Source organism: Eleutherodactylus coqui, chromosome 2, assembly GCF_035609145.1.
Source record: "Eleutherodactylus coqui strain aEleCoq1 chromosome 2, aEleCoq1.hap1, whole genome shotgun sequence".
In the NCBI taxonomy this organism is placed as follows: domain Eukaryota; kingdom Metazoa; phylum Chordata; class Amphibia; order Anura; family Eleutherodactylidae; genus Eleutherodactylus; species Eleutherodactylus coqui.
The window spans coordinates 113,595,646-113,612,762 of NC_089838.1; the positions used below are offsets into that span (position 1 = coordinate 113,595,646).

At 44.9% G+C, this 17,117-nt stretch overlaps 1 protein-coding gene across 2 annotated transcripts in view; it reads left to right on the forward strand.

Annotated features, from left to right (window-relative positions):
* N4BP3 (NEDD4 binding protein 3) overlaps window positions 1–17,117 on the forward strand; it is a 39,811-nt gene that overhangs the window by 15,521 nt on the left and 7,173 nt on the right. For both annotated transcript variants that reach the window (XM_066591359.1, XM_066591360.1), the window contains exon 2: window positions 15,249–15,680. In XM_066591359.1, the coding sequence (XP_066447456.1) occupies window positions 15,276–15,680 (405 nt within the window). In that variant the 5' untranslated portion in view covers window positions 15,249–15,275. The remainder of the gene's footprint in view (window positions 1–15,248; window positions 15,681–17,117) is intronic.

Below are 17,117 nucleotides of genomic sequence, written 5' to 3' on the forward strand. Positions count from 1 at the left end.
CTGACGGCAGGTTTCTGTGGGACTAGATGGTTCCAGGATCCTTCTACATTTCACAGGGACCTTTCACACAGGACACAGAGTATACCGCCCTTCGGAAAATTCCACATCGGAATGCACAAGTCTAATGGCTGCTCTACAATAGTGAAATCGCTCTCTACGTGGAAACGACCCCCTAATGTGCAGATTTTGATGCAGAATTAAAAATGGCTTAATTCTCCCGCAATTCAGCATCAAAATCTACATTTAGGGCTCATTCACACAGGCATATAGTCAGTGAAAGTAAATGGAATCTCATCGATCCATTCACACTTGTGTATAGTGCGTGAGGACAATTTCAGCACGCTCTAGTTTATTGCATATTACGCGAGTAAGAGCCCTGTTCTCTATGGGTGCGTATAATACGCATTGCGAACGCAAGTACTAGTGTAGCAGCTGCGCTTTTCACGCATTTTGCTAGGAAACATACTAATGAATTTAAACAAAAGCATTTGGAACATAATTCTAGGCTGTTTTCCCTGCTTGCGTTTTTTTTTTTTTTTGAGTGCGTACATAGGTATGCTCAGGTATACGCGCACACGAAACACGCGTACACGATCATAGGCAAGGAAAATTAAACAGTACGCAGTTAAAACGCACCTGTGTGAATGAGCTCTTGGACATGCATATTTTTGTAACAAAGTGGGTTGTGTTGTGGAAACCCTCCATCCCATGTGACGGGTCTCTAATGATGCAGTAAGGCCGCCTCCCCATCTGCATTTGGCTTTCCTGTCAATCATCATTTAATTTTTCAGTTTTGTCTTAGAAAACAATTAGCAAAAGCAAAAAATAAATGGAAATTTTCATTCGGCTTTTTTTTTGTTTTTTTTTTTGGGGGGGGGGGGGGAGTATGGAAACCAAGTTGAACCATAAACAACCTTCCACATTGTCTATGGGAAATGGAAGCAAATGGAGAGGCTTCAGTTTTCCTCAGTGTTACCCTCTGGTAAACAGATCTGTCATTTTCTACTGAGCATGCTCAGAAGGGGGAGATCACGTGACCTCAGACTGGGCAAATTAGAAAAATAAATTGGGTCCTAAAAACTGATTTGTTAATAATGGAATAGTAACAAAAGCATGATGGAATAAGTGGAACTGTCAAAAAAAACCCTATTGCATCCAAGTGACTTCTGGTTTTGCTTTCAATTCTATTATATTTACCAGATCTGTTTTAAATGGAAGCCCAACGCAGATGTGACTGGGCCCTACTACTATGATGCTACAGACTGATTCTCCTCTTATAACATGCCTCCTAGGGGAATATACGAAACGCTTCCAATGACCAAAAGTGGTTAATATTTCACATATTATGTCTGACCTAGAATCGGCTTCTATGACTGATTTTATCTCGAGAGACAAATCAGAAGGGCCACACAATTTTGGAAACTGATTCAAGTCCCCCCATTCCTGGGAAGAGTTCCCACCCATATGCAGTCATCCTCCATCGAAAACCATAGCGTTCATATAAGCGAAAACACCCTTCTCTCATTGATGTGTTATGAAATCCATTCCGGGAAAATGCCTTTACTATGTTCCTTCCAGGACTGTAGTCAGCCAATCCTCCGACCACTCAGTTTTCCCAGACTTGGCCGCCTTCTATCTGACTCATGGCTTTTGAAGTGATACATTTACTGTATTAGAATGGTAACATCAGGGTTGTCATCACTTTTATGACTGAGTTATCAAGCTATTTACATATTAGATAGAATACAGTTTTCTATTGTGGTTTACACATCCTAGTTAAGCAATGATTTATGATAAATGGGGGCTTAGGTGAATAGAATCTCTATTTATAGGACATTTCACAACTTTCCTAAATTCTTATGAAAGGCAAGAAATTCTGCATTGAATGAATTATATATTTTTTTTTATAAGCCAGTCAGTACATTCTTTTCCAACTCCATAACCCTGCGTTATTCCTTACGGAAAATGTTAGGGCGGTGTTTCTCACTTATGTGCTGATAAGAAAAATACGCATGCCTAGAAGTTGCCCCTTTTGCTTCAAACTCGGCCTTCAGTTCCATCCAGATATACAAATGATTAGAGTTGTGGGTGATTAGATGAACGGTCTTGTCACCTGTGGCCCTAAAATTGGTCCCACCCTTGGCCTATAGAAAAGCTCAGAGGCTCCTTGTGTGTAGTGGCCTCTTTTTCCCGCTTATGTAGAGCTTGTGGACCACTAGACGCCTCTACGACACAATCAGATTTCATGCAGTTAACAGTGTCTAAGAGGAGACACCTTATTGGAGTGTGAGAAGCTGGATGGTCGTATCGACCAATTACCCGCTGCCTGGGCCATTCTGACCAGACTGTTAGGCTGTGATGGGACCAGTGGATGAGTGAGGGCAAACACAGAAGGCAACTGGGCTAAGAATACCCTCGACAGACCACCAGTAGAGAGGAGGGTCTGACAAACACAAGCGGTTCCAACTGTTTGGTTGTTCGCCATCCAGAGACAGGTGGCACCATCGTTACAGGCCACTGTGTCTGTTGGAACCATTACCAGGCGCTTGGCTGAAGAATATTTGGCCTCGTGGTGCCCATTACATGTACTGCAGTGTTGCCCCAGTTTGCAGTAATGTCATGAACGACACTGGACCGTTAGAGTAGAACCGGGTTACTTATTTACCGAAACTGAAATACCACGTTGGGGAATAACAGATGTTCTGTGCAGATTATAGTGGATGAGATTCTGCACAGAAACTGCTCTTCTGTAATTTTTTTTTTTTTTCCGGGATGCCAATTTTTGCTGTGGGTTTTACTCCTTTCAACATTTCAGGGGTAAATCTGCTGGCGGATTTGCATCTGATTTTTCAATCCCAACCTCAGGCTAGGTGCACACTGGCCGTAATGCGAGTTGTGCACTGGTGACTTGGGTGCAACTCCCATCAAACAGCACTTGGACACTGGTCCGTGTTTCCTCCCACGTTCACAGGCATTGCATGTTATAGTTGTCATCTATAGGGCATGCCATGAGTTTGGTTTTTATTTTTCCAGTTGGACCTTCAGTCAATGTGAAAAAATCTCCATGTTTATAATAGCCCTATAATAGGGCCGTGTGCTGTCCATGAAATTACAGACAGCATAGTCTCAAAGCAGGTTGGTGTGCCGGAGGCCTAAAGGAACCACTTATTAGTTCTTGAGTCTCACCTTCTCCTGATGGGGCTGACAGTATGTGCTGCCAGGTTCACTTTATTAACTTCCCATTGTCTGAATATTACAAACATATTCTTACAGAAGAGCAAAAAGTTTTTAAAACACAACCTTTTATTGGTCCTATTAAAGATCCAATCAGCAATTTTTTTCGGCTAGTATTACCTTGGTTATTCATTTCTATCCGAATCTTCCTGGATTTCTCCTCCTCGGGTGGTCATGTGATCTCATTCTGACCACCTGGCCTTTACTTGGCTTTTTATTCCTTTAAAAGCCGTTTTTTCGGGCAGCATAATACCTGCGTAATGGACCCTACCACACAAGCTCTTCAGAGAGGGACTCGCCCCCTTATACTGCTGATAATTAGAGGTTCCTGTCACAGTTATAATGAAGGCGATGACCGTTCAGCTTCTGTCTACTTATGGTCTGCAGCTTATTTAGGTGAATATAGAAGGTAATAATTACACTGTCCTGCCAACAGGCAGAGATGGTACAAGCTCTAGCTGCTGGTGCTGATGTATCATGGAGTTGATGGCACAAAATAGTGAAAAAGAAAGCAGGGAGAAATCTCAGCATCAAGATGATGCCTGATGAGTATCGGACAGGAAGCTGCACTGCATGGAAGGGACTGCAGTATACATAGGAGACATATGGGTTTTTATTATGGATTGGTGAAATCTCCTTTATAAATCTAGTATTTACTGGCTTCACGATGCAGTAAGTAATGCTGGAACATGACAAGTGATTACCTTATACCATATTTAGAGAGATTTAGAGATGTTTGATGTTTAGTCAAATTCTTCACGTTGCCAATTACCAAAAAGCTGCCCGTGCCGTGCGGGAAATCGGCTGAAAGTGACACATTAAGGCCTCCCTCACACAGGGCGTTTGCAGAAACGCAGCGTTTTTCAATGCTGCGTTACTGCAGATTCCGCCCCGTTTCAGCAGCGCTGGCATACTTTATGCCAGCGTTTTGGCTGCGTTTTCAGAATGCTGAAAAGAAAAAAAAAAAGTAATACTCACCTAGCCGCTGCAGTCCGGGTCGCGGCCGCTGGTCTCTGCCGCTGATCCGGGCTTCCTCAGCACTCCCAAGTCTATTGACGGAGGCCAGGTTTGAGAACCCGGCCTCCGGCAATAGAGTGCTGTGATTGGGCATCGAGCCAGCACCGATAACCAATCACAGCCCTTCATTGACTGTCTCAGCCAAACAGGGCTTGCCGGCGCTGATTGGCTGAAACAGTCAATGAAGGGCTGTGATTGGGCATCGAGCGTGCCGATAACCAATCACAGCACTTTATAGCCGGGGGCGGGGTTCTCAAACCTGCCCTCCAGGAATAGACTTGGGAGTGTTGGAGAAGCCCGGATCAGCGGCAGAGACCAGCGGCCGCGACCCGGACTGCAGCGGCTGGGTGAGTATTAACTTTCTTTTTTTCTGTCTACCTAGCTGGGGCAGATTTTCGGGGTAGGGCTTCTATTGCAAGCCCTCACCCCGAAAATCGGCGAGTGGTTAATGCTGCCAAAAATGCGGCACAAAGTGTTGCCGCGTTTTCAGCAGTGCTAAAACCGCTGCCCATTCATTTCAATGGGCGACACAGGGCTGAAAACGCCCAAAAATAGAACTTGCATCGCTGTCAAAGCGCAGCGTTGCAAGGCGCTGCGTTTTCAGCCCTGTGTGAGCAGCCCCATTGAAATGAATGGGAGTGTTGTACAGCGTTTAGCGCTGGGCTGAAAAGGCAGCGCTAAACGCTGTATAAAACGCCCTGTGTGAGGGAGGCCTTAGAGAGTGACTCAGATCGTAACTTTGTGTCCCATTAACTTTTTCAAACTTCCGGATTGCATAGGAAACATGTTCTGTAGGGATCAGGAAATTCTGATGATATTGACATCGGTGGCCGTTTGACCCAAGTTGGATCTGTTTTGTATACATTGATCCATCCTACGGCTTGGCACATGAAACCGCTCACCTTTTTTTGGCGTGTGAGCATTATTTGGGCCTGACTAATCCAGCGGCTTGTAATGCTTTTCCCCTGGTTTATGTGCATTATATTATCAGCAGGCAGGGTTTAGTGTTTAATGTTCCTATAACATGGCACGCCTAGAACAAATTGTACATATAAACCACCCACTTACTTTGGGATGTACACAAGAGCCTTTGTTGAGGACGAAATAAAGGAGTTCTGCTTAATGAAGCCTGATGTACCGTAATTACTGCGGACGTAATAAACTTTCCTCCATACATGCAGAGGAGTGTTGTGACTGGAGTCATAGGGATTATGTTGTCTCTATAGGTCATATAGGTAATGCTCCAATAACTGACGCCAGCCAGGTTAACAAAATGTTTTGCTCCGGTTGGGTGTGTGTAGGACTTTGTTATATACTGTAGAATACATCTGGCGCATTGTGTCATGTTGTCTCCTTTTACTGTGATTAGTATGGGCTGCGGGTCGGACGGCCTCCATTGACATCAGTGTAGGCCGTCCGCACGGATTCCATGGCCATAGAATAGAGCATGCCACAACTTTTTCTTCTGCTTGCTGAATCGTGTGTGCGTGCGTGTGTGTGCGTGCGTGCGTGAAGATGCACGCCTTTCAATGCCCGTAATTTAATCTCCTGCGCAGACGGTGATCGCGGAATCCATACCTTTAATCCATCCGTGTGAGCCCGGCCTTGATTGATGGTCTTTGTGATTGATTTTTTTTTTTCTCTTGATTTCACTGATTGCATTGATTCATTCATGATCTAATTTAACTGCCAGAAATGAATAAATGCATTATGCTAATTTGTCTTAACTCGATTCCCATTGGCTATTTTAGCGCTGGAACAAGCATGCTCCAAGCTCATGCAGTGCTAGAAGGATCTTTTGCCCCTGGATGGGTATTTCTGGGGACACCCTTTATAAGCAGCTGCTAACTTGTTGCAGCGGTAGCATTTCTCTCCTCCAAGCCCTGGTGCCGCAGGAAGCCCAATGTCCTCGTGTATAGAAGCCCCCAGTATTATAGATGGTAGGTGGGGACTGTTACAGATTTTGTATTGGGCGCGCATGACATTCCGGATGCTCAACGGCTCGTGCTTCTAGACACTGTAGTCATGACTGTTGCCTCTACATAAGCCACCTATAGCTTGGCTACTGGGTTGTCCTTGGTCTGGAGCTGGTTGATGGCCCAGCAGTGCCGGCAGGGCTGCACCGCTCATTATATGGCTGCAGTCGCTCTACAAACAGCCCCTATGCCTCGCTGCACAAGTAGAAAAAAGGCCATTGTTCCTGCCAGCATCTCCTGGCTCAGTATCCACAAGACAGTTCTCAGAAGATTAGTAGGGCTGATCCTGTAATCTCTCCCATCTCTAGTTTTAATGCTGGTCTAGTGATTTCTATTGCATGGGCATATGAGGGCTCTGCAGGGTATTCTGCGCAGCCGGGGAGCAGGTTGTGCAGCTCTGAGATAACGCAGGGTTTACGCTTGGCTATAAACGCAGCTGGTTGCCGTTTTGGTGGGAAGTATTCATCAGTCCCAACGTCTTCAGATGTTTTGTGAGGAGGAAGGAGATCATGTGCTTGATCCAAGTGGCAACGCGTAAACCCCCATCTGTAAATTAATGAGTCTTTCTAATATTTGGAACTCAATTTGGCTTTTTAAGTATCTTGATCTTATTAAGGCGACTTCCGCAGCGCTTTAAAAATAGAGTTCTAAGATATTCTGATCTCAGGGTTTATTTAAATGGTTACGAAATTTCTTGACCTTTTCAAGAAGTTTGGCAGAGAAAACTGGGTGTATCCACCTTGGTAAAAAGGGAAAAAAAAGTTTGGTACGGTGTTAGCCAGTAGAGTTCAGCAGATCTTTTGCAACAGTTAGTCTACAAGCGCATCTGAGATCTACTGCGTGCCGTTCTTCACCACAAAGAGCCGGAAAAACTGTTTAGGGAGCAAAAGTGTCGCTGAATATTAAAAAAATCTGCTATAAAAGAATAAGGGGTACAGTTTTCTACATGAATGCTTTATGTTCTTGCTGGGGTGTTTTTTCTTTAAAATTGACCTTCCAGTCTCGGGGCAAAATTCTGTCTGGGGACCAGAGGGGGTAGTTATATTACCTGCTGTCTTCTGTGCTTTTATCTCCTGGTTCAGCAGTTACTGGGCTCAGTTTTTGGTCTTGCAAGATGGGCGCCGCAATAGTTTAAAGAACCACTCTGGTTTTTTTGTTTTTTTTTTAATCTTTACAGTTACTGCTATTTAGAGACTTCTGTCACACAGTTATAATAGAGGACACTACAGCTCATCCTCCAACTGTATAATTATGGCCTGTTTATTTTTAGCTGAACATAGAAGGTAATAAGTGTGCGTCCAGCAGGCATAGATGGTACTAGCTCTAGCTGATGCATCATGGGAGTGTTAGCAAAGCGAAAGTGAGCAGGCAGAAATCTCAGTATCAAGATGCTGCCTGATCAATATCAGACAGGAAACTGCACTGCATGGAAATGACTGCAATACACATAGGAGACCTCCAGAGTGCAACAGGCCATCAGGAGAGGGGGTAGGAATGTAAAAATGTGTATTAGCCAGAGTGACCCTTTTAACTATCTAATGCATGCTGTACATTGGTGGTGAGTTAAACTCCCAACATACTACACCTGCTCCCTGACTGGCCAGCACTGCTTGCCTGATCTGTGCTGGTCTGATTGCTGTTAAAATACTGTTGTGGCCATCTTGTAAGATGAAAAATGGGGTGCAGGAACCGGTGGGCCCAAGTCATGACAATGCCTAGGATCAGTAGCAGGTAATAGAACTACCCCCTTTTAGTCCCTGGACAAATGTATTTTCCAGGACCTGAGGGTCACTTTAAAGGGAGCGTGTCACCTCCTATAAGCACCATAAGCTAAAGCTTTCATACTTGCCTGGCTCCCCATTCCCATGGTTCCACCCTGGGAAGGTGGCGCTCTGGTTTTAAATAAGCGCACCTCTTCTCACTCAGCCCATGTGCGCACATTCCCATAGAGAACAGTGGAGTGCTCAGACTAACTGATAAGCCATACTGATAGATGGAGCGCCGATGTCCTGGGAGGACAGCACAGGAATGGGGAGCCGGGTAAGTATGAAGATTACACTCCCAGACTCAGCAGGACTTGTCCTATAAGCATCATAACGTATAGTAGGGGACGGGTTCCCATTAACCCTTTCCAATCCACTCTCTGACGTCTGAAGACATTCTGATTGAAGGATGTACAGCTCTGATGTTGGAAGATGTCCGGCAGGGTATTTTTACTGTATATTACTGTTGTCGGGGGGGGGGGGGGGGGCTCTCCAGCATGTCCCATACCGCAGTACTGGCTCTAGCCAGCAGATGGTGCCATTATATAATGGCAGAAAGAGAAAACTCCCTAGGAAACCCTGAATCCAAAATTGGATTGCAAAGGGTTAAGGCTCTAGATAGTGTAGCATGCAGTGCTATTCATCACATTAAAAAAAAACTAGTACAGCACATACCAATTCACACAGGCGTAATAGGGGTACATGTTTAATGACTCCAACAGGATCCTAGACCACACAGCCAGGCTGCAAACAAAATGTTACTGCGCTCTCTGCCTAGATGAGTGTGACCGGGACACAATGTCATGTATAAACCTTGTGACTATCGACTCCACAACAATAGCACAATATCCTACATGTGATGTACCTGACAATAATAACTCTACCAGCTGCCCGAAGCTTCACCGGGTGAGAAGCACAAGTACAGAGGGTACACACTTAGGTCGGGCTCACACCAGCGGGTCGGATTCTGCGCGTGGATATCTGCAGCGGAAGACCTGCGTTTCATCGCCGAAGCAAATTGCATGTGGGACTGGTGCAGCTCTCGCCTTCTCCCGTGGCTCTGGCTCTGTGATGTGCCGGCCAGCCCGTGCATGCGCAGAGAGGAGCTGGGGCGAATGCACTGCAGATTAAACGTATCCATAGAGATCAATGGAGCTCATGCGCACAGAATGGGCGGTAAAATAGAGCATGCTGAGATTTTTCTTCCGCTCGCAGAATCTGCAATATCCACACGCAAGTGTCAGCGAACTGGCGAAAGTCAATGCATTTCAATGCCCATGTATTACAACATATGATACGCACGGACAGCAATCACGGAATCTGCAATTCAAATCAGTTTGTGTGAGACCCGCCTTATACTAATTCCACTTCACAGCCGGCACCACACTCTATACAGAATGCGCAATTCCATACATTTTCTTCAATATTATGCCATGTACAACCATGAAAGCGATGTCACATGGGGGGGACTTCTGGAGCTCTAAGTGTAACACACCCCCCCCATATAAACCGCCATCGGTATCTGTATAGCATTGTGAATGATGTACACTTCTTTCAGGTGTATGTGTAGTAAATGTCATAGGAACACTAGTATATTGTATTTTTACAAGCTCTGAGGAGTGTCCTAGTCAAACAGCCTCTCCTGCTTCCTCTTTAATCCTCCCATTTGTGTAAATCAGTCCTGTTCTCTCTTCCTTCCCCCGTCTGGGCGATGAGCGCTGCCATATATCCAATACAGTACATATGGCGAAAAGATGCTTCCGGGGCGATGGCTGCGAGGAAGCGCCCAAAATCTCCCCTTGTAAGAAAGAAAGAGTAGGGAATAGAAGTAATATGAAATGTGTTCTTGGGTGATTCATATCCCATTCAGTAATGTTTGAGTGGGTCAGTTTTATAGGCACTAGTGGCGGCCATCAATGTGCCTATTTGTGAAATAAATAAATATAATATTGTGTATATATGACACGCACGCCCGTCTCCCTGTCACATCACCAAACGGCACCATAACTTAGTTTACGGTGCTGTTCTGTGGTGAAAGCGTCCGCCTATAGTCTGTCAACTGGGTAGCAATAAAGAGCTATAGGCACGTTGATGGCCACCGGTAGTGCTTGTCAACTGGCGTCACTCATCTACACAAAAAAACAAGACAACGCAAACCTCACTGAATTTAATGTTAATCCCCTGAAAATAAGACCCTGTCTTATATTACTTTTTGCCCCAAAAGATACACTAGGTCTTATTTTACCTATCTAGCGTACTTGGGCCATGTCCCTCACGCCACTCTTCGTAGGTCTGCGTTGTTCTTCAGGCCTAGCCGTTTGTACATTACCACTTCCTTGTTATAGGATTCATAAATCCCGCCTCCAGGATGTGATGGCTGGGATTTGGCTCATTGAGTGATGCTCAACCAATCAATGCAGCGCTCGATGAACCAATCGCAGCCATCGTATTGGTTCATCCCGAATCACAGGCTAGTGCTGTAATGTATGGAGTTGTGGGACGCAGAACAATGTAACACATGACTCTTTGCATTACCTCTTATGGCCGCCTGCAGACGAGCGGGTCGGATCCGGCAGCGAGAATTCTCGCTGCGGGACCCGACCCGAGAGCCTGCAGGGACGAGCGCGTACTCACCCGCGCCTGGCGGCCCCAGCTCTTTCATGAGCCGGCTGCGGCGCAGCCGGCGCATGCGCAAACCGGAGCCGGCGGCCGGGTGAGTGCGAGCCCCGCACAAAAATAGGACATGCCACGATTTGTTTGCCGCGCGAGATTTTGCGCGGCCAAACCGCGGCCGTCTGCATAGGAGTGCGTATTGTAATGCACTCCTATGCAAACTTTCAGTGGCGGAAATCCCACGGGAAATACCACCGCGGGATTTCCGCCCGTGTGCAGGCGGCCTATAGCCGTATAGATTATCCAGTGGCAAATTATGGATTAGATGTGCCATCTATAATACTTGCGTATTATAGGCAACAGGGTTGCTTAATGGCTAGCACTCTTGCCTTCTAATGGGCATAACTTTTTTTTCCCCTCCATCTATGGAGCTTAATGAGGGCCTGTTCTCTGCATGATTAAGTTGAAGTTTTTCATTGGTATCAATTTTGGGGTACAAACTACTTCTTGAACATATTTTGGTACACCAATGACCAAAAATGGCTGTGGGCCCTACTGGGAGCCATGTGTGGCCACCTGAACCGCCCATATTGTAAGCCGCCTCTGGGAGTTTCAACCAGGTTTACGTGGATTTCCTCCCAGGTACTTCTATTTCCTTCCACACTTAAAAACTGATAGGTTAATTGGCTTCCTATAAACTTGGCCCCTGTGTGAGATAGCGAAATTAGCACTTGAGTCCCATGAGGACAGGCAGACGTGCGGGAGTGAATGTGTTAGCTTAGCACCATGTAAGCAGTGGGAATTAATAGAACCTGATCCTGTCAGCCAGGTACTTGGTACAGACTGTATTGTGCCAGTCCTCGTAGACCCATCCAAGTTGGCTATCTGTTTGACAAGATGTAAAAAGTTTGCCTACAGAAAAGTGTACAAAATGCCTATATTTTCAGTTTCTTGGATCCGAGGTACTTGAGACCTGCCAACAGAACTGAATGTAATGAGTATGTAGATCCTCGGTGGCAGATGCTAAACTGGCTCGGTGGGCTTGTTTAGTGGTGGTTTGCGTCTTGGAAAGCCAACATGCACATACGGAGGGCTGAAGAGCCTCCTGTAGTGTGAATTAATTATTCTGCTAGGAACGCTTGGAATTCGCTCAGCGACTCTCTTGAAGACCGGCTATTGTGTTATGACAATTGAGGTAAAAACCAACACATTCCAGCAAGGAGCAGGACGGACCCGCAGCTTACATATTAATGCTTGGCCTCCTGCTTAATTACACAGCATATCGGTAGAGGAATGTCTGATAAGCAGAGGCTGTGGGAAGTATCTGACCATGCAGGTGTATTAACTCATTATTATGCTGCTTTCCAAGGCATAGAAGAGTAAGCAGTAAGGGACATTCATTGCACTGTTCTATAATATTATGGTTAACCTTTCATCCCATCATGCACCAGTCTCCCTTAATAGATGCACTTTTTCCCCAAAAATCAATACTGCAAGCAAAGATAATAAACTTTGGGCCCTTTACAAATAATTGTTGAATTGTGTGAAAATGAACACTAGTTGGTTGCTTTATTCTAGCGTCGTCCCCACCCCACCCTCCCCAAGCGTCTTCTTTCTTCGAAGACTTCTACAGGCACGCCGATACATACAGAATGTTCGGGAACATGTGCTCACTCTTCTGTATGAAATCCCGTGGGCGGCCTTCAGCTGTCACTGACTCAAAGGCTCTTTCAGTCTTTAATAATCTTGTAGCAACTTTTCGTCTAATTCCATAGACCTTAACTTTCTCTATGATTCCCTCTTACCGGTCGCAGAATCCGGTGTGCCAGGAGGACGACTAAACTATAGCAGCTCGTTCTATTATTTCCTTTATGCACCAGGGTAACATATGGACACGAGCCCAGCAGTGCTGGAGTGCATTCACATACTACATACCAGAACTTTAAGGAGAAGCAGATTAAACTCCCCATCTTTGAACTGTGGGAGGATTTGGAACTCTTAATCTTTGTCTCTCTGTCTTCCTAAGACATCTGTGACTTGAGTAGGTTTTCGTATCAGGGATCCAGCTAGCTTGTGAACAAATAGGGGTTGTAAAAACAATCTCAGATCAATGTCAAATCAAAAAAATTGTCTTCTACACATTCCTTGTATGTATAACAAGTAACTGTCAGTAAAGGGTTAACCACTTTTTTATTTTTAAACCTTCTTTTATCTGGAGAACTTACAGGCTTTTGCTGCTCCTTTTAAAATGTCACCAACAAAAAAAAAAATTGATGTAATCAAAATAATATAAATATAATCTGTACTTTTGCTGTGCAGAGTGTTTAGGCAGCAGAAATGCAGTCCTAAGCTCTCGCTCACGACCTGAAGGTTGTAGGTTCAATACCCACACGGTTCAGGTAGCTGGCTCAAGGTTGACTCAGCCTTCCATCCTTTTGAAGTCAGTAAAATGAGAACCCGGCTTGCTGGGGGGTAAAAGATGACTGGGAAAGGTAATGGCAAACCAGCCCGCAAAAACAGTCTGCCAAGAGAATGTCGCGATGTGACGTCAGTCATGACTCAATTTACCTATTCAAGGGGTTAAGGGGTTTTCTGGGCATTTACTATGCATGACCTATCCTCAGGGTAGATAATGGTTAATTCGATAGGATCTACTGCTCCAGACAGCTTTCAGCTATGGCTTCTATGACACTTCCAGCTGCACTGACTGAAGGCCTGAGGATCAGCTGTGGGGCAGGTCATTCCTCCCTTACAATTAACTATTGATTATCTATCCTGGTGATGGGTCATTATTAATGCTTGGAAAACCAACTGGAGTTTCCAGATACTTTTTCAGTGTATGTGTATATTTTGATCACTGCATTTCCCTACATAAGCCATATGTTACATTGTAGTGCATGGGGTTGGGAGAGACCTAGATGGACACTTGTGCATATCCTAGCCATATGCCAATCAGTCGAACTGCAAAATGAAGGGTTGTTCCCATGTAGTCATGGCATTTTGCTAAGGATATGCCACCACATCGACTGGCTGTCCGACTTCTGGGACCCACACCGATCCTGAGAATGAAGGGGTCGTAGTGATTCATTGTTTTCCTTCAAGTGAATGGTTCCTTGCTAAATCGCTGCCACAGCCCCTTCATCCTCAGGATTGATGGGGGTCCTGGAGGTCGGCCCCCCCTGATCATAAAGTGATGGCATTTCCAAGCAATATGCCAGGTTCCCTGTGTTTAAAAGAGCCTTAGTTTTTTTACAATTACCTGGGCTAGATAAAGTTTGGGCAGCCTCCCAGTTTTGAGAAATGTTAGATGTATCTGCACAGATTTGCAACTTTCACATTAACAGTAAGCGGAGATCTTAAAAATTAAAGTGAGGCCGGCTTCACATCTACGTCGGAACCTGCGGCCAGACGGTCCCTCGCAGATCTGGCTGAAAATACCAGAAGAGAAAACTCTGCGTGCAGCTCTTTTTGTTTTTTTTTTTTATATTCCGTCCAAAAGCCTGGCAGACCCCATTATAGTCAATAGGGTCTGCCCGGCGCTGTTCATTTCCGTCCACAGGGATTCGCCTTTCTTGCTCGTCGAACGGCGCAGGAAAGCAGAATCCCCAGCGCAGATGTGAAAGCGCCTTAAGTGATCTGCAAAGTAAATTAGAAAGTTACGTAACCTTCCATTATACAGTGATTAAGGCTTATTTATAGAAGACCGGACAGCCACTTAATTGTACTTCTAATGACACAAGACGGGTCACAGGTATAACACGTGAATCGTGGCATCGTACACCTGTGATATTTCTATCAGTGATGGACATCCTATTGTACACGTGTTATCCTAATTGACACTAATAAAGCTTCTCGTACTGTAATATATTTTATTTTCATTAGTTTTATTGGCAAGTTGAGAAGTAACGTGTAATAGTGCTGTGCATCCACTTCAGCCATGCTTCATTACACGAGCGGGCCATGGCCCCAGGTATTTTACAGGCTTTCTACTTGCTACTGCCCAAATTTAAAGGTTTCTGCTAGAACTGTGGCATATGGATGTGCTGATTAACCCATTACTTTACTCTGGCCGGGGAACATTGTACATGTGCCAGAATGCTGGTGACATAGAAGGCGGCCATACTGGTGTTCAGCAGAGCATTGAGATCTTCCATGGCCCGCTATGGAGCTTGGACGTCTTGCTGGAGAGTTGCCCCTACTCCTATAGGCTTAACCAGAGCGCCCTGTGCAGAATGGCACCATCCTTCCATTGTTGAACCCAGTTTGGTGACAAAACAATGATTATAATTCATTGGGAAGTTCTTATAGTTTCCATCTATTTTTTTCTTCATTGAAACACTACTTTAGGAGTTCAAAATTGGACTACCTCCATGCACAATACCTTTGTGGGATTTAAAGCCAGTCTTCAATAGAGAGAGTATTTATTATATGGCAACATTTTATTAGTACGCTATTTCTGTAGATCTATGGGGGGCTAAACATGGATCAGTCCTAAGGTTCTAGTACTACATAAAATAGTATTTCTATGCAGTTTCCACATTTAGATCCTCGGTGATCATTGGATCATATTGAGTATCCATTATATATCTGTCCAAATGACCCAAGCACTGTAAAGTTCTGGCTAACTGTGACTTTCTCTTTACAGACTTGTCAGGACCTTTGTTGACTCTCCATGGCAGCTGCACAGACGTTCAGCCTGTCCTGTGACGCCAGGAACCATCATCTCCGAGCTTTCAACTCAGACGTTTCATACAGGTGCAACATGGGTAGCGTGAGCAGCCTGATCGAGAAACAGGTCTTCTCACCAGATGATATTAACCTAGACTTCAAGCCCCTCTCGGAGTCACATGGTCCTGGAAACTTCCTCAAGAGGGGTCTGAATCAGCAGGAACTGCTCAGTTACTTAAACATCACGAAGAAAGATGGTAAAAGTGGGAAGAAGTTCTCCTCGGGGCAGGTATTCCGTAGAGAACACAGTGTCGATGGAGAGAATGACTATCCAGTCTTGTACCACAAAGAACGCCGGGGGACAGACTTCAGCAAGGGCTCCCTTCCAGAAAGAGGACGGTTTGAGAAGGTAATTTCCTTTCCTGTCTTAGAGAAGAATTTGGTCTTTAATCTGTTGTGGAACTTCTCGGCTACAGTGATCGGAGTAGAAAACTGTTCTAAAACTTAATGAACACGGAAAAGTGGTGTGTGAACGCACAGAAGGCACACTGATGTGTGTATATATAAATATGTATGTGCGTAATTAACAGTCTATTAGCAAAGCATACAGACAACTGCAGACATTTACATGTGGTCAAAACCCCCTGAGCCCTGAGGAAGCCATTGTTGAGTGGCGATACGCCTAGGGCATCAATCAAACCCCTTTGTCTGACTCATTTATCATGGTGCCTAATGGAGAACTGTTTGTTCTGCCTTACCTAGCTTCTTTCTGTGTACGGGGCTGGCTTTGCTCACTAGCCAAGCTTTCTGTGCTCAGTAATGGTATTTGACTGGTTGTTTTTTCTTTAGCTCTGATCATATACAGAAGTCATGTACAGTAGTTTGACGATAAGCACCCATTTATTTGCTCGGCCATTTTTGTGGTTTATATGGCTGCACATTGTTAGTCTTTTACAGTGATTCATGCTGTATGAGGGGGGTTGCTCTTCAGGGTTCCCTCTATTGTAATAATGTACTCCTTGGGTTATTGGATGTTATTTTGTATTTAATTATTTTTAATGGTCTGCATTATTTATGCCCAATGCCCACGGATGGAAATTCCGCAGCAAGATTCCCGCGGATTTTCAGTTGTTACATGCTGCCAAAGGATTGCATTAGCTTATGCAATCCTATGCTGACAGCTGCGATTTGACCGCGTGAAAACTCGCGCAGTATTAAAAACGCAGCATGTCCTATTTCTGTGCGGGCCTTGCAGAGGCTCGCACAGAAACGTCACCGCTGACGTGCCAGCTCTGCTATGCGCGGCGGGGCGCCAGCTTGCACATCATAGAGTGGAGCGAGAAGATATTTATATTTTGTTTTGCCTTTTTGTGTTTTTCACTCACAATTTTTCTGCGTTCATTAACTTTGTGTGTAACCCTTAGCACACCTATGAAGTATTTTTGCGGTTCCTGCCCTGACATGAAGTGGCATGTTACACAATCAAAAGCTGAACCGCCTTTGCTCGGTGTGCCCATTGTTTTACCTTATGAGCATCATATCGATGCCCTTAAAATGTCCCAGTCTTGACATGGTAAAATGCCCAAGCAACCTTAATACCTGATGCCAATAGGTATTAAGAGGTAATGAATAGAGGATTCCGTTTTACCTTAGTTCTTACTCTTGATGATGAAACTTTTCGTTATTCTCTTTTATTCTGTAGTTATCTGCCATTGAAGTGTCATGAAATGCTTATGGAACTTGAAAGTCAACCTTAACCTGCATACTATAGTTTTAGGGAATGTTCCCACGTAGCAGAAAATGTAGCGAAATGTCTGCAGTGGAATATCCGTCAACATTCACACCA